The sequence below is a fragment of the Oreochromis niloticus genome, linkage group LG1 (genome assembly GCF_001858045.2).
Source record: "Oreochromis niloticus isolate F11D_XX linkage group LG1, O_niloticus_UMD_NMBU, whole genome shotgun sequence".
NCBI classification, from domain to species: Eukaryota; Metazoa; Chordata; class Actinopteri; order Cichliformes; family Cichlidae; genus Oreochromis; species Oreochromis niloticus.
In genome coordinates, this window is record NC_031965.2 from 21,390,208 (window position 1) to 21,413,156 (window position 22,949).

General features: G+C 40.6%; 1 protein-coding gene across 6 annotated transcripts in view; it reads right to left on the reverse strand.

Annotated features, from left to right (window-relative positions):
• The window catches only part of zfhx3b (zinc finger homeobox 3b), a 230,726-nt gene that overhangs the window by 13,480 nt on the left and 194,297 nt on the right, over positions 1 to 22,949 (reverse strand). For all 6 annotated transcript variants that reach the window (XM_025906355.1, XM_025906354.1, XM_025906363.1 and 3 more), the window contains 4 exons: positions 14,252 to 14,359; positions 4,110 to 4,246; positions 3,338 to 3,538; positions 94 to 217 (listed from right to left, as the gene is read on the reverse strand). In XM_025906355.1, coding sequence (XP_025762140.1) covers positions 94 to 217; positions 3,338 to 3,538; positions 4,110 to 4,246; positions 14,252 to 14,359 — 570 coding nt within the window. The remainder of the gene's footprint in view (positions 1 to 93; positions 218 to 3,337; positions 3,539 to 4,109; positions 4,247 to 14,251; positions 14,360 to 22,949) is intronic.

Sequence of the window (22,949 nt, forward strand, 5' to 3'; positions counted from 1 at the left end):
GGTTGTAGAATGTCGCTGAATCTCATTGATATACACCAAGTGCATTAATATGCTCACTACAGAACACATAGCTTTTAACAAACAGATACTAACCAGCTTGCTTCTTTGTATCTTCAGCGTTAGAGTTGGATGTAGCATGAGGGGTGCTCTGCGGCTCTCTGTCTGGACTCGGCACAGGTATGAACATGCTTGCTGGTAGTGCTTCAGTTGTCGTCACCTGGAAAAACAGTTGTAAAGGAATGAGCAAACAGGTGAGGTAATGTCATCTCTTATTTTAAACGACTACATGAAAGAATACTGGCACAAACAAGAGGATACACAAAGACGTTACTTAGCTACTTACATACATACGTATACACATACACATTCCCCATGACAGAAGAAATGCTACTTTTGTGTGATTCCTTAAGAAATGAGATAGATTTCTTGAGTACTAGTGTTTTTGTTTGCTAATTACTTAACAAAACACAGCACGTACTAATAAAGTAGAAAGATGAACCTTGGTTCCCCCTGGTCTCAGAGGGTTATCGTCAATCATGAGTAACTGATAGCACAACATCTGTTTATTCTTGGTGCTCTCCCCTAACTTAGCTCATATTTCGCCCTCTGATTGCCCCTCATCACCCCCAAACCTGACACTTCATTAAACATTCTCATTAAACAGGTCACCACTGAGCAATATTCCATAGAGTTTAATTTAGTAATAAGACTCTACCTTTGTCATCCTTTTTTCAATTAACTTTACAAACAGAGTAGTAATCTTCAGTCTACGAGTTGCATTTCAGTTTACATCACCTCTCACATTTTTCCTTCTGTGTTGCCTCTATATTAAGACTTTTTATTGGTAGTTCTTTCAAGTAATACCAATTAAAGGTGCCTTGCATAAGGGACACGAAAGTGGAAAGGGATCTTGCATATTGCTGGGCCCCAAGTATAAATGTTGGTCTATACACGGAACATATTCTGTATGCTTTCTAATTACTCCTCTTATAACAGTGAGAACAAAACTGAAAGTACCGTAGCATGTCATATAACCTCTGGGTGAGATCGAAATAGAGCAGAATCTGCCCTGAAGCAACAAGATATTTGAGGTCTGGTGTAATCCTTTATATCCCAAAGTCAAATACTATATGACAAGTGTGGTCACACATTTACCAGAAGACATCCACAATATTCCCGTCTTTGTTTGTGTTACCTCTTTATTTCTTAAAAATTAAACATAGAAAATTAGTGCAACCAGCATGGAAACGCTTAAAAAAAATTTACATTACAAAGTGGACTGTTTCTAGACAACTGCTTCATTAGCCGATTAGAGGCAAGAGCAGAGTATCCCAAGGTCACTTTTAATTTGGACAGCCTAATTGCCAAACATAGTTCAAAATGGCTATCATCCAGTCAGACTCCGAATTAATGAAGCACAATTATTTTCATTACCCCTATCTTCCACAGACAGAAAATGAGACATAAAATCAGAGAGGGAGGATTGGAGGAGTATGTATATATTATACATATAGTTTTCTATCTATCATCTCTTTACATCTATCTATCCATCCATCCATCCATCCATCCATCCATCCATCCATCCACTGAATGTCAAGGAAAAGCATGACAGACGTGCAAAAGAAAGGAAATTAACTGAAAGGAAAGGAAAGACGATAAGTGGACGAAGGGATGAAGGTTGTTAGAGTGAATGCATCATTATGCATGCTTGGCAAGAAATAAAAGTCACCTATTTCAAAATTAATCAGGCTCCTCTCAGTAGACATGTGAAAAAGATAAAGTACCTTTCTATCTGCATTCACTAGTTATAAAAAGGTGCTGGCTTTAATGTGTGTTATATTACCTCTGTTCTATCTCTTCTTGTAGTGGTTCAGTACATTACTACCTCTATAAAAGAAATAAATACTGCCGTCTACCATACTAATGTGCTTGCCATTTACTTTCTGGATGGGAGATGAAGATGGTTAGGCAGCAGACAGAGCAATGTTTTATTCGCTGATTGTCCAGCAAGCTATTTAGCTTCACAAGATAGAAGAGAAAAAAAGGTTTGCTCAGTGATTTACATAAAAACGGGGATAATAAAATTTTATTTCTCCTTGATGAGCATTAAAAGATGCGAGGAAATTTTTGCATAGGTACAAAAGTATGTACCAGTGCACTGCAGCAGGTGAGGATCGCAGGGCTCATGGCACAAACCAGCCAAATCTTTTCTCTGATATTACTGAGGGTGCACACTTGCACTTAAAAAAACAAAACAAAACAAAAACAAAAAGAACTCCATAAGCTGTAATTTAGTCAGATTAGTGGTGAATAACAACATTTCAGTTGGTTTTATTAAAATTCCATGAAGTGGTTTGACTGTTCATTATATTTTGATTAAGCAGTGTCACATTTGTTTCACCACAAATTGCAAAAGGCCTTGTTTTGACTGGCACACAGGTGATCATAGACATGGCAATAATGTCAGTGAACTAATAAATGAACTGCGAGCTAAGAGACCCGCTCATCTTGAAATGATTAAAAAACACAAAAACCGATTACAAGCTCCCCTCCCCAGATGACTTTGATTAGAAGAGAGCTGGAAAAGCCTTTCTGATGATGGGTACATTAAGACAATGAAGAAGAAAAGGAAAAAAAAACAGAAGAAAAGTATGCATCTTAAAAGGTTTGATGATTTGCAGCAAGCCAATGGGATTGCCTGTAGCCATTACACAATTAACAGCATTCTTTGTGTTGACTGAGTGCTCGCAATTTAGAGCAGTGAGGGCAAGACTGACACAGATACAGAGGCATTTCAGTGGAAGGGGATTCATTAGCAGTGAGCTGCTATTCTTTTTGACAATAATGAATCCTTACCACAGTCCTTCACCTGACACTGCTTGTCCTCTGACTGGCCATGATATAAGTAGGTAGCAATACTCTCGACCAAGAGCTTTGATTAGTGGTTGCTTTCTTGCCTTCACCACTAAGTATAAAAGAATGTGGAGATAATAACACTCCAAGAGATTGGTCTGTGTGGATAGAAAACTGGAATAAAATTAGGTGCTATACATGCAATAAAGCTTGTGAAAGTTGGAAGGACATTTGTTTTTCATCCACTTATTTTTCTCAGCTGCTGTAGTAAACTTGTATGCTAATGCTATGGCAGAGCTAAATGCTAAATGACCAGAGTAATAAAAAACACTCCTATAGTCAAGCTAATGAATGCCACCCTAACAAAAGAGAAGCCAATTTCAATATACCTGGAAAAATAAAGATTATTGAAACAAGGAGAGACATGGTAATAAACCCCTGCTGTGTCCAACCACATGCAAAATACACCGAATACAGAACTCACTGTGGCAATGAGCTTATCAACGCAGTCGGGTGCCACGCTGTGGAGATGTGTGAGGTGAAACTGCAGGTGGATCTTGTTGTTGAGCATGTCCTGGCACAACGGGCAACGTAACATGGGCTGGACAGAGTGCTGTGTCATCACGTGCATTCTGAGGCGATTCAGATCCGTGTTGGTAAACTTGCAGTACGGGCACTGGTACATCTGGGTGAAAGTAAAGACAGAACAGAGGAAGAGAGACAGGGAGGCAAGAGGAGAGGAAACACAGATCCACAAAGAGTTAATGGGGTGAAATGGGTGCACTGATCATGGTGGGCCTGCTTGAAGAGAAGCGGTGGATCAGGGATAGAGTGGGGGCCTCTTCCCTGAAGCAGGCAGATCCCTCTGATCACAGACAAGTGTGTAATACCAAGCACCACTGAGTCCTGGCACCCACTTCAAAGTGCTCTCATCTGTCAAATACTATATTGATTTTCCACCTTATACACAATTAGCAGCACAACTGCAGCAGGAAGCCTAATATAATTTTGAGTATATTTGAAAAGAAGATTTCTGCATAATATAAAAGAGGTTGGTGAGATAACCAACTGAAAATTATTAGTATATTTTTGTACTTTTTTTAAATGATGTGCAAGTTTTAGACTTTAATGAGGGCTTGGTAATTAAGGATGATATAACCTTTAGCAAGAAACCTCTAATTCAAAGTCTGAAAAATAGTTTTATGAACATCTGAGGGCATCAATATTCACAAAATACTGTGGTGTGGAACTCTCACCTGCTCCGCAGCACCCTTCTCAGCTGTCCTGGGTCGTTTCGAAGAGAGTGGGCTATCTGAGGCCTCTGACCGTGAAGAGGGCCTTTTGGAAGGAATTGGTGAACCTGACTGGTGCCGTTCCAAGTGGCCGGACAAAGCTGAAGAGAGACACATTCACAAAGACACGCAAACAGGGAGGAGAGTTTTTAATTATACTATAAGTGCATTTTATGGTAAATGAGCAGAGGGGTTGTTGTTACAACAAAAATTATTCACATTTTGTCTTTCAAATCTGCTGCTGCTGCTGCTGCTGCTGCTGAGCGATAAATGTCTCCTTCAGTGTTGGCTTGTAAGAATATTATACAACACCGGAAAGTGCTAATAAAAATATTAGCTTTCTGCAGGTTGCAGATTTAGGTTTCATACCCCCACAATTTCAGTCCATATGAGGTTCAAAACCTGAGACAAGACATACAAAGTCTTTCTTCCACAGAGAGAAGGCTGATGATCCAAATCAGTATTAAACTACTCTAAACATTGACTCTTTCTGTGATTACGCTTCAGTCCATGAGAGCTCATGTGCAACATACATGTGACTATCAAATTTGAGGCAATGCAAAATATATATTATAGTATGATTTTTATTATATGGCTTTAATTTTGCAATATTTGGATAGTGAAAAAACAAGTGCAACAAGAAAATAACACGTTTATCTTTTTTGGCTTAAACTATACTTTTTGCGCTTTCATAGACAAACTGCATAGAGAGAGCTGAGGTGGGAGTTTTAATTCAGGTACCTATCCATTAAGTCACAGTTTTGCCTCAAATGAAAATGTATTTAAGGAGTGATCACACCGTTTTATGGAAGATTTCAATCAAGCAATTTCTACAGCTTGGCAAAGCCGGGAAATCTTATCAGCTGTTTTGTTCCAATAAGATTTTTTGTATTTCTGCTACCAAATGTCTTCAGTGCATTGTAGGTTGCGCGATTAGTCTGTGACAAAGAGGAAAATGGAGCAGCAACATTGGAAAACCTTTTCTTAAAGCATTGACAAAATCCTGATACTACGCCCAAAGTTCAGATGCATACGATAACAAGCTCTCATTTAACAAAAAAGCTTTCAAAGATAAAAAAAACCAAACAAAAAACCTGCCGCTAGATACAATGACAGCATGAGACTGATGATTAGTCATACCTAAGTATGTTTACAAGCTAAAACTACACTTTGGTGCTCACAAAATGTGCTACAGCCATTCTGAATTGGTTGGCAATTCTTCTTACTGCATTCTTTGGATTTACTTTGAATGTTGGTTCAAAGTTGGCTTGTTGGTTGTTTTGGAAATGCCTCCGAGCCAAACACAAAGACAGTAACAACAGACAGTAAATTGTTGCGAACTGCATTACCAAGTCTAGAATGCATTTATCGGGACCGTGTTAAGAGCAAAGCAAACACTATTGCGAGTGGCGACAGGCATCTGCTTTCCTCCTCTTTTAAAGTGCTGCCATCTCCACGGTGCTATTGCCCTTTTTTTCCCCTCAACAAAAATAGGTCCAAACAGTCTCGCCAAAACATCCCTAAGGCGCAATGAAAATGTCTGTCTGTATTGTATGTTTTTATGTATTGTATGTTTTTGGATTGTTCCGTGTTGGTGTATGGAAATGTCATGTGATTTCCACTGCAATCCTATCTATCCATATATAAACTTTGAATGCAAACAACGCTAATATCACCAAAATACAATTTCTGTACAGCAAGGCCTCACACAACATCGCCTGCAAACCACTTTAGACTACTTCACTTCATGAAGGAAAGGAGAAACTAGAGGTGATGCACAGAGAGTCACGACTGTAGTCGAGCGGTTTAGCGTGGGCTCAGAGAGGAGCTAAATCCACATAGAGCCTGTACAGGGGGAGCTGCAGTCGCACCCCACTTTGTCACCAGTGGAAAGAATTCATGGTGAAAGTATCGGAGTTGTCTCGCTGAACCCCTAACAAGCCCATAAAGAGTTAAATTTGCCCTGATTTGTACAGTCCTGGAAGGGCAAATTGAGAACAGAGGGCATTGGTAGGGGAGGGTCAGTTTGGCAGGGGGTCAGGTTAAGCAGGGCTGACCACGCTCCTGCTCCAGACATTAAAATGTCAGCTCCAATCAGGACGAGGGCAGTTGAGCTGATTACCCAGTGGGGGACCTGGTTTTGGCCAGAGCAGGCTGCAAGATCTCCCAGAGACACCGGGATCAGCAAAGGAGACCCTATTAGGGTCCAGTCACAGTCAATCCTATTAAACACATCCGCCAATAAACAAAGGGAATGTTAAACAAAAGGAACCTCCCATTCCCTGACATTAACCTCTCAGTCATGGCACTGTCCTCACCAATTCATCCTCAACTCCACTTCAGTCTACTCCTACTTCCCCTGAACTCATCTCTCGAGGAGAAAAAAGAAGAAGAAAAAAAAGGGGGTGATGGTCTCCGGTCACCTTCACATTTCAATTATCTATATTTTTAGCAAACCCACTGGCATCAAATTTTAAATAAGCATAAAAATATTTTTTAAAAACTGTCTTTTGTACTATTTTCAATTAAAATAAACCTTTTTACACAGCACCCCAACATTTTAGGAAATGGCTTCATAATTTTATTTAATAGTAATACTTTTTCCTTAAGGACACACATCTATCTATATTTCCTACAGCACTGCATGTCATATTTTATAAACACCATTTCTGCACCAAGGCCTAATACAATAGGCAGCTCCTTGGCATTCCACCATAATTTTCATACGTCAAGATAACTTTTCTCAAGGACAGATAAAGAAACATAAAAACAACTCTTACAATTTAGATAATAATGTAATTGAAATTCCCAGAGAATTACCCAACTTCTTTAACTGAGGGAGAGTTCGAAAGTGTGAAAAAAAAAAATCTCACGCGAGCATTAAGAGCAGTTAACTTAGCAGCAAAGCACATACATACAGTACAGCAAGTAAGCAGGGACAAAGTATCATGCATTCATCCCCCTCTTATCATTAAGAGGACAAACATAACTAAGTCAATTCCACTTTCACATTGCTTTCATTAATTGCTCAATTAGCACCGGAGTGGTGAAACAAGTGGCAGTTTATGTTGAAAGCACAGCCGCTTTCTAGTTCAGGTGCTTTATGTTCATGAGTGTGTAAAAGTGAGAGCAGGACAGATGGAGGGCAGGGGAGGCTTACTGTGATGCAGTCTCTCGTCACGGCCAGTTAGGACTCCATAAATCAATAGCATTCTCTTAAGACTAGTACACCCCAACACCTTCACGGGCACCGTGACTAACATCCAACTACTGTATCAGATTTTTTTCTCTTCAAGGGTGATGGAAAAAAAAATGAGCGAAACATTGACAAACTAGTATGAAATAGAGATAAAACTTTTTTTTTGGTCATGTATAGTCTGACGTGTTAGATTGGACACTGTTGTCCGAAGCCCACACATGTGACACACGTATCTGCAGTGTGAACAGGTGATCCGAACTAATGACCGAAACATTGCCTCCCGATGGAGCATTTACAGTCCATGGTGAGATATGTTACTGATGTCAGAAGGAGCTGGCAGTTGAAGGTAAAGTCTAGTGTTACTTTGTGGTATTAAAATAGTAGGTATAAGAGCACAGAAAAAAAAAACCCCAACTAAATTTCCATCTAGGATAATACTGCAGTCATTACAAAAAGTCAGTCGTGGAGCTACATCTTCATTACTGGGCCCTCTATGTCTTGTGGTGGAACTTCTAAAAGCTGTAAAAAGCTTTAAAAGCTCCTAAAACTACAGTGCGTTTATGCAACCTCAGCGTTCGTTCAGATCATCAGTGTCCATCCTGTTCACACAGAGAAAACTAGAGTGTCCACGTCTGCCAGTGACCCGAGAGTCTGCCTGCCAACCTGACCTCTTCTGCCCAGTCTCTAGGCACAGTGCCCCCATCCGCAGCAAACGTCTTCTGACAGATACATAGAGTGGGCTTTTGTCTGAAAGCACAAAAGCCAGAGCAAGAGTAGAGAAAAAAAAAAACTAAGAGTCAATTAGGTGATTATTAATTCATGCCCCTTTTCCGTAAACCAGAGGCTTTTGTGCTGTCGAGTCCCGTAAGTGAATTGGACTTTGGCACCTTGTCTTTCCCCCATAGCTGGACTGTATTATTCAAGCAGCAAAGGGGCTGTCAGCACACTACACCAGTCTCAGGAGCAATCACAGCCTTGTTGTGCTTTCAAGGGGGAAAAAAAAAAAAAAAAAGATGGCTGCCGGACAGAGTGACTGACACAGCACAGACTAAATTAACCACAACAGGTCATCTGCCATTGAATTCTTGCAAGAGTGCAATCACAGCTGCCATTAATCTTTGTCCTTGTGAAAGGTTATCCATATTCTAAAATGTGAGTTACAGTAAACAGTATGTAAGGATGTCGGAGACAGGAAAAATGTTTCTTGTGTTTAGGAGAGGAATGAGACGAGCTCCACATCATGTCTAGAGCCTCTCCCATTACCATAGCTCCTCTCTCGCCATCAGTTTTAGGCAGCAGTTATAAAAAAACATAGCCTATTATCCATTCTGCCCATGCCAACAAGGTCATATAACTTTACTGTCACTTTGCCCGGAACAGCCAGAGTCTGCCAATCATTTTAAACTTAAGCTCAGTCGACAATTTCCTCAGCATAGTGAAACTCAATGATTCTTGCCGAACACCGTTTCTTCTGATCCCCAGCACCCAGAAACCTTTCACCTTCACAGTGCCGGGACCTTCATGCACCCGCCGCTCTCTGCCTCTTGCACCGCAGAAAATCCTCACCTCTATTCCCTCAGCAAGTTGGCCATTAATATGGAGATGATTCAACTCCCCATGCTACAAGTCATTTTCTTTCACCGCTATGCAAACAATACCTGAATATTGTCTTTTCTCTTTCCCCATTTCTATCCTGGTTTTTTAATCTACGGCCCCCGTCAGAGCACAGAGCAATAAAGGGCAGTGTTCCATCTCACCTTATATTTCCGAGATAATTATTCTGCATTAATAAAAAAAAGAAAAAGAGAGAGACAGAGGGACCTTCGACAAAAACCTGACATTGAGGCTACACCTGGATTTATATATAAAACCATTCTTCATTTACAAAACAAAACAAAGTCCCTCTTATAACAAACTGTATAAGAAGGAGTGAGAATAGCATGCGTTGTGCAGTCTAAATTGAGAGGAGATGCTAATTAGCGGCAACTCTTTTCATCTATAGACCACTGCACAACTGGATGACGAGTTGTTCACCTTTAAATGACACAGTACTGCTTGGCTATTAGACAGCCAGTGGTAAAACTCATAAACACTGAGCTTTCAGGGAGGTGGCTCACAAACAAGGACAATTTATGGCCTATTATCTTCAAAGACAAAAGGAATTATAATTTCAGGGATGACAAACACTGAAAGGATGTGCTATGAATATGTAAACATTTCCGCTGCTCTGTCTCCTGATTTCTCATGCTACTCAAGGTTTAAAAGCAATAACAAATCACCACCGCACTGAACGTCTCACAGTTTGGAGTAACAATAACATAAACGTGAGTAATTTGATTGCAACTAACCATAAGGCTGCAATTTCAACTTTCAACCACAGCCAGCATTAAGTCTATGTGTTTCCAGTGTTATTTGGGAAACAATTCATAACGTTTAGTATGTCTGTTTGTGAGGCAGCAACAGCACAAGACTAACAGCATTATATGGAGCTCAATAAAAAAAGAAGAAAAAAGAAGAGCAGACTGCAATGCCACAGTGCCGCGTCTAGGGGATGCTAATCATCTAGTTCATTATACAGATCAAATGCAGCAGCCTCGGTGCAGAACACAACATCTGCTTCTCTTACGCACAGCAGAGCTGAGTGCACACGCACATGCTGCACATTTACATAAAAACAGGTGGATGCGGAGCTCAAAACGCACACAGATTCAAGCACTTACAAATGCATATTACAGGAAACTCTAGCGGCTTAGTCTTTGTTTTGACAGATTTCACAGGTTTAATGTCAATGTTTAACTGAGAATGCTTGAGCAATTTTTTTTAACACATATGTGAGAAAACTGGCTGGAGAAGCATTAAGGATAAAAAAATGACACAGGATTGGCACATGCTACAGAGAAAGGCACAAACTAATGTCTGAGTTGCTTCTAGTCGAGTAAGTAGGTTTTTGGGCATCATGAAGTGGTAAAATACCGTGACTATTTGTACAAATGTAGTGTAAAAACAGCGTGCGAAAGTTCAAATTGGTAGGAACCTGTATGTCACCTTTAATTAATGCTCCAATAAACTGTGTCAAAATCACTCACTGGGCTCTTTGTTAAGAGAAATAAAGAATTTAGAAGAATGTCAGCAAATACTTACAGATTCAAGATTTCATTCATCACTTGTTAAAAATGATGACAAGGATGAAAGTTTGAGGAAAACATTAATATATATATATATATATTCAAAAATTTCATTAAATTATCTGAATTAACCAGAATTTTTCAAACGATGGGTTACAAAATGTCAATATAATGCAATAAGTGCAGTGTATCTCCATGCTCAACATTTCCTTCATAGGCGTGTCTGCTCTCTGTGTCACAGGTATTTGCATGTGGATGATCCAGCTGAAATAGTTTTTTTACCCCTTGCCTTCACCACCTTGCTCCGGCTCCTATAAACTTTTTTAAGCGCAGATATGAAGAATAAAATATTATCAAGCAGAGTTTTTTTTCGAAGACTGTCCCAGAATTGACAGAATTATCTATTTTTCTACCCCTCTCACCTTCCCTCAAACACACACACACACACACACACACACACACACACACACACACTTTGACACAGCCCTGCCCATACATTTATGTTAAATTTGTCAAACCACATTGTGTCTAAGTCTGCCGGTGTATTATCACCCCCCAATCCCCACCCTGCACCCACCTTCATGCTCTCTTCATCTTTCGGTCTCCCCTATACTTGCCACCCTCCCGCCCTGCTGCATTCCTATACATTCAGCTGCTGCATAAATACACCACCTGCTTTAATGAAGGTAAGGATACCATTCCTATGCAGAAGCTCTTTCCTTTAGCTCGTGCTGTCTCAGCTAGGTGAAGAAAGTGTGGAGAGACAGAGAGGAAAGAGGCTCATGGCTATCCATTTATACATATTTCATACCTGGCATTAAAAATGACCCTCTGAATTACTAATCATGCCAGATGATTCAGTTGAAGCTGGCACCAATGTGAACATTATATTGAAAAAAAAAAAAAAAAAAAAAAATTTTTTATATAGATTTTTTATATATATATATATATATATATATATATATATATTTTAAATGTATTAATTGGATTTACTTTGAAATGTGCATTATTTCTGTGCACGATCAACAGTCAGTTGTTTAATCATTAAAAGTTGCCCCATGTATGCAGAGTTCGCGAGCATATGGCATTTACATATGTGCATTCACGTGCACATATATGAATTATCTCTGCAATAAATAAATAAATAAATAAAACACCAGAATAATGAAGGCATCTTTCAAGAGATGACATGCCGAATACATATGCATTTTACAAAGGCTTCTGATGTACCTCTAAATGATTTTAATGAATACTGAGGAGCTGTGGAACAAGAAAGAAAAAATAAGATTGACAGAGGCTTTAAAAAGGAGGAAGCCTTTTTTCTGTGCTCGCTAATGCCGTCTGTCTGACAGTGACTGTCATTTGTAAGGGAACAATGTTGTGCTCTGTTCCAACAGCTACATGACAACGATGAGAAGAAATACTTCAGTAGTTCTAATGATGGACTTTAGAAACAGCTCAGCTTCAGACAGTGGGAGACTGAGCACCTTTCATATAAATAACAGGTTGGCCAAGATGCTCATACGCCGTATTTTAACATATACACCCCCTTGCGTACAACATTTTTAGACAATCACCAGCCCAAACAAGAGCTCCCGTGTTTACCAAATGCATTCTGAGGTCTTCCTCGCGCCCCCCCCCGCCCAACAAGATAGGTTTTCTGCACACGCTTTGAATGGGCATTGTATTCATCAATCACAAAAAGTTTGAAGCACAAAAAGAGACCCTTCCATTAAACTACAGCTGTCTACCTTTTGCTGACAACACAGCCTTGAACCCAGCATCCCAATCTACCCACCCACCTTTTCACTGACATCAAACAGAACCTCAGACCTGGTTCCCTAATGCAATGCTATTTTTAACTAAGCGTTTCTAATAAGCTGCTGGGAAGCTGTAAATTTTTCATATGCAAGCACATATTTCCTTTGTGAAAACACAGAAACACACTTATTTGGTGATTAGCGACTGACAGAGGGGAGGAAAGGAACTGAATATGCTTGTATCAAATTGCATGCCTTTCAAAAAGGAGGAATCCTAATGCGAGGAGTCGTCTTCCTGTGCACCACAGGTATGAGTGAATTATTAATCGGCCAGCTCATTTTAATGCTTTTTAAAGTGCTTTATTTTGATGTGCTAAAACATACTTTTAGCCATATTCAGTCAGGCATGCATATCATTATTTCTTCCATCAAAGAAGAGTGTCGCCCTTTCAAAGAGCACAAACAACTCAGCCTCATTTAAAATAGAAGTTCGAATATCAAAGACATTTTACAAAGCCTGGGCTTCAAACACTGTGATGAGTTTTTTTTTCTTTTTCTTTTTCTTTTTTTTTTGCTGCACCTTATAAAAACTTAGGTATGCAAAAGGTCTGAATTGTTTTCCAGCTTTTAACCTGACTAGTGTAAATCAAAACATCCTGGAGTAACACAAGAAGTTAGACAAGTGAAAAGCATCTATCCAAGCCCGTTACTGCTCAGTGTCACGATTATGAGAAATCTCTCTATTCAATAGGAGATGTCTTGACTGCCAGCCTTGTTTTCCGAACACAGACGAGTAAAGTGAAATAAACTGGGCATAAAAAAGAAAACTCGGGCCATTTTTTTTTTCTTCTCAGGAACCGGAGCAGAATCAGTAAAAAGAGCTTTTCATATATAATTAGATGCAGTGATGCACATACAGAACGCGCTATGGGGGGTGTAGTTTTACATTAAGCTTGTTCGTCATTAAACTTGTGTTTGAGACAGTGTTTCGGTCATTTCTTATTTCAACCAATCTAATTCCACACACACTCCAAGTGTCATTAATTCAGCACCTATAGCAGTGCATTCAGTACAGCTACAGTAACTTTCAGCAGTAAACTATTTCTTCCAGTTGCAGCACTAAAAAAACAAAAATCAAAACCGCTACAATAACATAAACTTCTTCTGTTATGAGTGCTATCATCTGTTATGGTCAATAATCTGTCAAAATAATATAGTGCTTCCCAGAAATCCCTCCAACTATACCACAAGTTCTACATGATGGAAAGTTTAGGGTTCAATGCTGTTTTCAGTATGCGGCATGATCACTGGTGGTCCGACTAAATAAATAAGTAGGTAAGTAAATAAAAGCACATGCATTATCGTGAACTGTATTTACACTAGTAATGCCCTCTGATGTGAAAACATTTGTTATAGTAGAACATCCAATGCATCTTGAAAAGTTAGCAGATAAATGCAACCTGCCCCTGATCAGAGAGTGCTGAGGCCCAAAGCTCCTCCCCTCACACTAAACCCAGCCCCCTGCTTAGGAGCCAGCACCTATCAATAAAGAGGACCAGAGATAAAACCATCCTGATCTGATAAGGCAAAACACAGGTAAGTGGTGTCAATGTTCTTCTGTGTGTACAGCAAATTTGAGAAGGGGGCAGTGCTATTCAAGTGTATGTGTGTGTGCACATGGCACACTGGGAATTACACATGCGGGCCCTGCTCTTCACATCACCCACTGATCAAAGACAAAACATGGGTCACATGTTACCTGAACTTATTACTTAAATTGACAGCTTATTCTAACTGTAGCTGATGAGATGCCTGGGAACATGCAGCATGAAAGAGCAGCCTTTAAAAACTAGATTAGGGAGTTTTGAGAGTATGTTCAATGCTTAGAAAGGCTTTGAAACCTTTGTTAAAATATGTTTAATTTAATTTGGCAAAAGGCATGTTGTTTAGCAATGTTCAGCTGCATGGCCACGTGAATCATGTGAGTAGTAGTCCCTAAATGTGTGTAAATATGAGCCTTACCTGTCCCTTTGGTGAGCTCCTTCTCCCCCCCACTTTCTCTGTCTTTGGTTTGGTCCTCCTGGTCTGTGGTGGTCTCACTAGCAGCCTCCACATCCTCGCTCAGCTCTCCTGAAGGGGGAGGGAGAACGGGATATGTAAATCACCACGCCATCAGAATTGGTGGAAGCACTTAAAGGGGCGGTAGCGTTTTTTTTCTATAGGAGCTTGCAACAATTACATTTGCTGACACACAGTTGCAAGGCTAGCAGACAAAGAGGGCAGAATCTGCTTTCTGTCCTATGCTGTCTGATTATCTCTGTTAAAAAATAATTCCAACTTGAATAAAAAATAAATAAATATCAGAGCTGAATTATAAGGGGGGAGGAAAGTCGAATATCCACTCTTTCTTTTTATTGCTATTGTTGTGTGTATGTATTCAAAACAAAAGACACAAGCAAAATTCTCTGTTTAATGTGTAGATAAAACTAAAAGCAAGCACATGGGTGCAAATGGCCAGATGGAAAAATAATTGAGCAGTATAGTTCAAGAAAAAGACCCCCATTTGCTTCCTTTCATAACGCACACACATGCACGCGCGCGCACACACGCGCTTGCTGCAATCTGTTAGGTTACTTACCAATACAAACCTCATTTCACTTCTGCTATCCCACTATAGCAAAAAAAAATAAATCATAAATATTTAAAACTTTCAGAGCCACAATTCATTTTATTTTTATGCCAAGTCAAAGGCAGAAATCCCCTGTAACCACCTTAAAAGCCTCAGCTCGATATATCAGGCCATTTAGAGCATCGAAGTCCAAACAATGGATATCCAATAACGCCATTTGTAAGTAACACACAGAGGAAAAGATAGCAAAAACAGATAATAAAAAGGGCATCAATCTTGTTTATTTCCCTCCAGTGCCCCCTGAACATCCCCTTTGCCTGTTAAGTTTGTTTAAAAGTAGTGTGACTTGCATGGAATAGCATTGATTTGACAACAGTAAACTAGGCCGCAGTCAATAGGCCCTATCAGTTATTATACAAGTCAGCTAATTCTCAGCAAATGTACTTAAATGCTCTTTTGAAAATGCTTTCATGCATAGGTCTCTACTCTATGAGCTATTGATATATTGACAAAGCTACAACAGCTACTGAAATATCCTGTTCAAGTATTCAGCCCTGGAGTCATCACACATCTAATCTAAGCTCACCACATGAGTACCCACAGCCAAAACCATTTTTATGACAGTACATTTTCCCCAACACTCACTGTTTAGCCTGTTAGTTATGAAACAGAGCCTATGTTGTATATACAACAGGTACATTTCTCCGACTCAAACTATGTATCATTATTAGAGACACACTTAATAACCATACATCTCCGAACCATGTGGCTTGTTCCTTTACTGATGACAATGACGCACAAATAAAATAGTCAGAAAGATCTTAATTTATTCTGCTGAATGGGTTTTGAAATTCCTTATGCAAATCAGTCATATTTATAACTGGAAAATACATTAGAAAAAAATTATCGTTTTGTTATATGACATTTTTCCTCTTTTTTTGGGTAGTTGCTTAAGGAGCTTTTGCCACGTTTCTTCATCGCGTATTTATATTTAACGCCATTTCTTTTACGGTTCTCTTAAGTATACACCATAGCTACAAAACCATAAGGGGGTTCTTATATCAACTGTGATATTTTATTATTCTAAGCACAAATGCACAGTTAAGAATAAGCTTTTATTTAATCAAAATCAGCTGCAAAAAAACCTCAAAACAACAAAAAAGTTGCATTACTGTGTTTCTATTATGTTTCCAAGGGACTCTATGAATTCCATCCCGTACTGGTGAGCTGGATCTTAAACATTCCCCCCCCAAAAAACAGAGATCTGCTGCAGAGTCCCAAAATCCTATAACTCCTACCTGCATAAATCTCTACAACAGTCTGCGAATTAGGATACTGTACAGCTGCATAGGTGCTCAGATTACAAAATAATCCCCAGGTAAATTTTTTTCACCTTTAAAAACGGGGCAAGGTGTCATTTCTTAGCTATGTGACACTTGTAGTGAGACTAATTCCCCACCTACACAATAATACACACTTTGTGCTTAAACATTTCTCTGATAGGCAGCCAGCATTCTAATGCTAAGCTTCTCTGTAACCGCCCCACCTACTCCCAACTTCCTGCACACATGCTATACATGCGCACGCTGGTACTGATTTTTTTCCTTTTCCCCACTCGTGTTTTTCACACTTTCTTTTTAGATATTTAATGATCATATCACTTTTGGCACACAGAAGACATTTATAATTTATGCAGAAATGCAGACATTTAATTCCAAGAGTACCGTTACATCTTTAAGTGGCAAATGGCTTTGCCCATTTCTCATCTCATCTACAACAAGTATTACAGAATGATTAAAGCTAGGGCCAGCTATAATTAATGAAAGGTCACGAGTGGCCTAAGAGTAGGATGCAAATGGAAGAGACACTAAAACTGTAGCCATAGATTAACTCAGAAAATAGATTAGGAGAAACACTCAAAGCTATGGCAGCAGGCCATTTCTAACCCAAATCTGAGAGATGTAAAGGACAATAGCCTGAAGGTTGTCTTCTAATTAATTGTCTTCATTAACCATCCTAATACAATGATATGAAACAGTTCCATTAATCTAATCATGCAAGCTGAATAAACCCATTGCCGACACAGAGATTACACTCATCTGTTCTGAGCATGAAAAATATCAGCTTTGCTCTCCCAGTCACTCAGTGGGGACAGTTCATGGGCTCCCTCACAGACAGACGCACGCACACACTCCTACACCGTGTAGGTGCTTAGCAGTCTTCCTCTCTTGTGTTTTGCCAGTGAGTGCAGAGGCTTAATCAGACCCATAGGTGTCACTCTATACAAGCTGGGAGAGAGCAACTTGCTCACACACACATTAATGAGGTGAGGGGAGGGTGGTGGTGGGGGGATAGGGGCCGAGCAGCAACAGACAGAAACACATGGGGAAGGGGAAAGGGAAGAAATATGTGGAGATGACAAAAGCAGATGCTATGCAAAAGCTGTCTGGTGAAGATGAGACACTGAAAATGGCAAGATTACCTTCAGATGAGAGAGAGCAGCCTTCCTTTTCCCCTGAAGAGCAGTGATTACACTAATGCTAATCAGACTGACAAGCACAAACGGCCTAATAAATAATTGATGGTAACCACTGCACTTTCCAGTATTTCTTCCCAGACTGTGGAGAAGAGCAGCAGCAAGTAATAATAGTCACTCTAGATATCTTTCACTAGGTCAGGCTCCTCCTCCATCCTCGGCCTCAGCAGAATATAATGCTGTGATGATAACTGCCTTTCTTAAAGTACAGAATTCCAGTCCTACCTGAGAACGGCTCCAGTGTTCCTCAAACAGCAGTGACAGTCTGCTCATTTTTAGTTGCATATATAGCATCTCAGTCACTCCACTGTCTTATTTATCTCGCTTGGGTTTCGTAAGTCATGGAGCACCAGCGCGGGGGCAGAGCTCAGCTTCTCCCTCTCCCCGGCTCTCGAGTACTGGGAGCGAGGGCTGAGCTGTGCTTCTCTCTGGGCTCTTGTGTGGAGCCGTGCGTCTAAGCTCTCATTACTCTCATTATGATTATTGAGGCTGTTGTTATCATTTTAACCAGGTGTCACAGGACTGCACTGTAAATCAGAGAGGTGTGCTTCCCCCGCTTTATCCAGAGCCGGACAGCTTCCTTTTCTTTAGCGCTGCACTGTCGGATAAAAAGCAATCTTATTTCACACTTCAGAGACTCTATCTTTCTCCCCTACTCCTTCTTTTAAAAATCCCCCTCATGCTCCCCCAGCATCCCTTGCACCCCTTCCTCATATCAAAGTTAGCCTGACTCTGGACTAGAGGGCGCAAAATGAAAGTGACAGGAGGGTACCATGGGACAATGAGACACAGGACTCATGCTGAGGGCTTTCATGCATTGTCCGCTCCTCATATCAGCACCTCTGTGCCCCATACGCAAGACACCGCCCCCCAACCCCCCAAAAAGCACAACACACAGGAAAACACTCCCACCCCTCGTAACTCCCCTCTCAACACATACTGCAGAAGCTCTGAAGCTACACCTCATAAAACCACAACTGAGCAAAACATGCCCACAACACTGTCAGACACAAGCGGGGCTTTTGCTCATGAACGACCAATAAACCACAACACGGTACTATCAGTAACCATAATGGCCTCTGCACTACAATACATAGGGCTTAATTAAAATGTGGACACATGCAATACTGGGGAAAAAAAACAACTGCTTTTTAAGTGAGTTGCAAGATATTCTTACTGATATCTGTGTAGTATTTCAGTTGTAATGAGTCATATAGACCTCAGTTATGAAATGCATTTAAAATTTAGCCATGCATTCAAAAATAGATCAGTGTACCAAAATATACATTAATCCACGAAAGAATCAATGTAGTAAAAGCCAGAAAATACACCAAGCACTGTGCACAAAATGAAAGCTCATCTGTCCCTGTACTCTTCTCACTCATGCTCTCACTCCTCCTCTCCCACACACTTTCCTTTTCACATGGAAGCAAGAGTAAGCTAGCTCAGCGCTGCTGGTCAGAGTTACATGTTAGATTCCTGACCTGTCTATGGGGGGGGGGACTCGCTGGCCTCTCTCCCTGCTGGCCCTGCTGTGACCTCGGGATCTAAATGTGAATGAATACTTTGTGTCTCCAAAGGGCTGAGGGCAGGAGGAAGAAGGGCTGGGGTGGGGGGTAGCAGAAAGGAGGAGCGATGGAGGAGGGGTACATCGGTAGCTAACAACTAAAGAAACTTTAAACAGCAAGTTAATCACAAACAGGAGTGACAGTTCATACTGCCTTCCGGCTATATCACAGCAACCCCTCCTACATCCTTCCAGAACTTCCCTAGTACATGCTCATCAAAACAGCCCATAGGTCCTCCACAGAGCATTTTATCTGACCCACCCCCAAACCCTGCGTTTCAAACTCCTGGGCCATTTTCAGGTAATCAGGTCATGGTTTTTCGAAAGTGTTTTCTAACAGAAAAAAGAACAGAAAAAAAAAAAAAAAAAAAAGAACAGAAAAATGCATGAAAAGGCTCAAAATTTGCTTTTTGTGCTTTCGGTATGAAAGTAAATTAGGAAATGTTATTGAGACCACGTAATGTATTAAATATTTTCCCTAAAGTGTTATCTCACGGGAAATCATACTAATTAGAAGTTCTTCTCATGATAATGGCATGTTTAGATACATTACAAATAAAGTGGATAAAGTGAGTGCTGCTCTACTTCTTTTCTCTTTGTGTTTTTCTTGAGTGATGAAGGAGAATAGGATCTGGGTTAATGTGGGTACACAGGGACTGAGCATTCAGGGACTGCTCACTCTTCTGCCCCATCTGACACATACACCCCCACACACACCCCCACACACACACCACTGGGTTCCTTGAATGCCCAAAATGACGGTTACTAACCAACACATATTATGTCCACAATGGAAGATGCAGGCTGTACTTTTCCCTGTTAGGACAGAGGGCTAAAAGCCTGGATAGGGGGCAAAAGCATCACTGGGCTGTGCTCTTCCATCTACTCTGCCTCAGGGACAATGTCCTGCACAAAGAGTTACTCTGCCTAGCTGCGACTGCCACCCCCCACCATGCATTTATGCTTATCGTCTTCCACCGCTGCCTCCTCTTAAATCAGCCTCCTTTTTATTAATGCATCTTTTTTTCTTTTTCCTCCAGCTCACACCACAATGCCTTCACCTATTTGCAGCTATTGAAAAGGACCAAACAGAACCGGGGTGGGTTGATGCGGAGTGTGGGGGTGGCTGAAGGGGTGCCTTAAATAAAGAAAGGGGGGGAAAAAAAGCATCACCGCTGTCATGAAGGGCAATCACATCAACTCTGAAATATTCACCAGTGGCTTGGAAAATGCGATGGTACAGTTATGACAGGCGAACAGGCGACTCCCCCACTCAAGCCCGCAGTCCCCCGCCCCTTTCTCCATCAGGGCGGAAGCATGGTGGACACTCTGAATATGTATAACCCGGAAAATGTATTGATTTTTCATTTGGCAAAAAGGGACACAAAAATCACATAACCTGAAACTGTCACAGCTCTTTTGTTCATAGCTCATCTCTCCTGATGTTTGGCTTTTGCCACAAACTCTCTTTAATTACCAGGTACAGTGAGCTTCAGAGCCATTCTCCACAGAGACACAGCCACATACAGCCTGCTGGGCTTAACAAGACAGCCCACATCTATTATATATGACATACACCCAGCAGCTTTTGTTTCATATCTGACTAATAAGCGTGCTGAATATGACTATACCCACAGTTTGTTTTGTTATTATACACAAGATACAGTGCAAAAACCTTGGAAATTAAAAAATATTGTGTGCCACATTAAAAATAGCACTTTCATATTAAAAGCTAGCAACGGTTAGTCCCAGCATTTATTTGATGTGCTTTTCTGAAGCACCTCTGCTTAACACGAAATTCTATTATCGATCTAAGTTTTCCCAGGTAACGGGCAGGTGCTTGTATGTTTGTCTGAGTGCACACACTTGTGTTTGTGTGTCCATTAACAGGTACTTATCTGTTTATCTCTCCTTTTAGGCACTGCAGACCGGTACAGTGGACTGTCTGAAAAAGATCTCTGTCTGTCGATTTATCGAATGCACCATTTGCATATCTTTGTAGTGCTTCCATCTGCCTGTGGACCGTTCTGTGGAGGTATTAGCTCAGAAAATCAATGTTGCCATGGTTGGATGTATGTAGCCCCTACCTCGGCGCGTGTTAGGAGTCCGGCTTAGAGCTCCCACATGGGTCCTATTTACATGAGTCCTGCCGACAGAGGCTTTCCTGCTAGTTCTTCAATCTTTGGAAACTTAAAGTACACAAACACAGCATGCGCCTCTAGAGTGGGCTGGTTCGCCATTCCTCCTCTGTGGTCATTCTGCCTCCCTGTCTCCAACCACCGCCCTGGGCTTGACCGTCTGTTTGTTTATGAAAGCGTGCGCAGAGATAAAACAGAATCTGACAAGGTTATGAATACCAATTTTGCTAATCAATTTTATTTAAAATATAAAATATAGGCCATCATTGATGTGTGTTTGCTCTCAAAGGCTTTAACGGCCTGCTAAGTTCAGATCTTTCATGATAGTTGATAAGGGGAGGGTGGTGTGCTGGAGTTTTATCCTACTATTTATTACATTTACTTTTATTTATTACATCATGCAGCTGTACAGATATACATGGGACACCGTGTGGGGGCTCAGCATTGATCTATATTTCTCTACTAGAGATTACAGTGAATACACAGGGTAACTTGTTCTCTCGAAAACCACCCAGCTGGTTGCTCAAAGCTAATTGCTAAAGAAAACCAATGATTACGCTGCGCAGGCACTTTAAAACATCCACAAGAGTGCGATCACTTATTGAAAAAAGCTTTCCCTACCTCTATCCATTCAGTTTCTAATACAAATCAAACATAGGGAGCTTTCTTTCACCATTTGTCTTTCTTTCTATTCCTCTTTGCATAGCCCATCCATTACTTTCACATGAAATATGAAAAGGCAATATCCTCTCTGTGTTTGTACTGAAGCGTAATGCAATTGTGTTGTCATTTATAGGAAATAATCACAAACCTCTCTTTCATTTTCCAGTTCAAATAACCATGAAAAATTAGCCTTCAATGTCAGGGAGGACAACAAAGGGATGCACACAGACTATTGCTTCACCACCGCGCTTGACATTTCTCCTTAATAGGAAAACGGGTGGTTGTTCCTATCTTTTTTCCCCCAATCTTTTTCTGCCTCTTTTTTTTTTACCTAATTAAAAAGTTCTGCACTCACATCTTTGTAAATCATTCCTACGTCTTTATTCAGCGTGCAGCGAGTCTTTATGTTAGAAAGAGTTTGAGGGTAAGAAAACTCCAGTCCCTTGCACACTGCACCCTGCTCATTAGCACCCAAAACCCTGTCTGTTAATGGCTACTGTTGAAGGGAGATGTCGCCAGACAACCACTACGGGGCCTAGGTCGCCGTGACTACCGTCCAGCAGCCTGAGAGATAAATAATTCAAGAGCTATCAGACTCCCTGGCAGCAGAGCAGTCCCAAAAACACACACTCAGGACACAGCGTGTAAAGGCCTTCCTAACTGATCAGCATTTAGCCCTTACAAATGATGTACAACTAGATGCCTGCACAAGACCCCACACAATTAGCCTTAGCTGTAGTCTAAGGATCCTTTTAATTTAGAGAAATCTTTATTTTCAGTGTGAGCAGCAAAGTAACGGTAATTGCTTTCTATATTACTGCCATTAAATGCTTAATAGGCAGGTTGTTTTCCACTGCAATTATGTGCAAAATTATCTACCAACTTTGCAGTACAATGATGGGAGATGCATTTCTTTCCTTTGCTTGTAGCACTAGGTAATACGAGACCGCATGTTAATCTTGGAAGCTGTATTGCACATACACAAAATCTTGCAAGTAATAAACCTTCTATGTCGATATTGTATATGCGATTAGCAATTATCGCACAGAAAATTTTCATATGGTTATTTCTCAGTACAAAGTGAAACTGCTCAGTCCTATTACACAGGTAATGCACCTTCCTACGAGTTATGCGACTTTTCTCTTAAAATACTCAATGCCACCGTGTTCTGCTCCTGTGAGACGAGG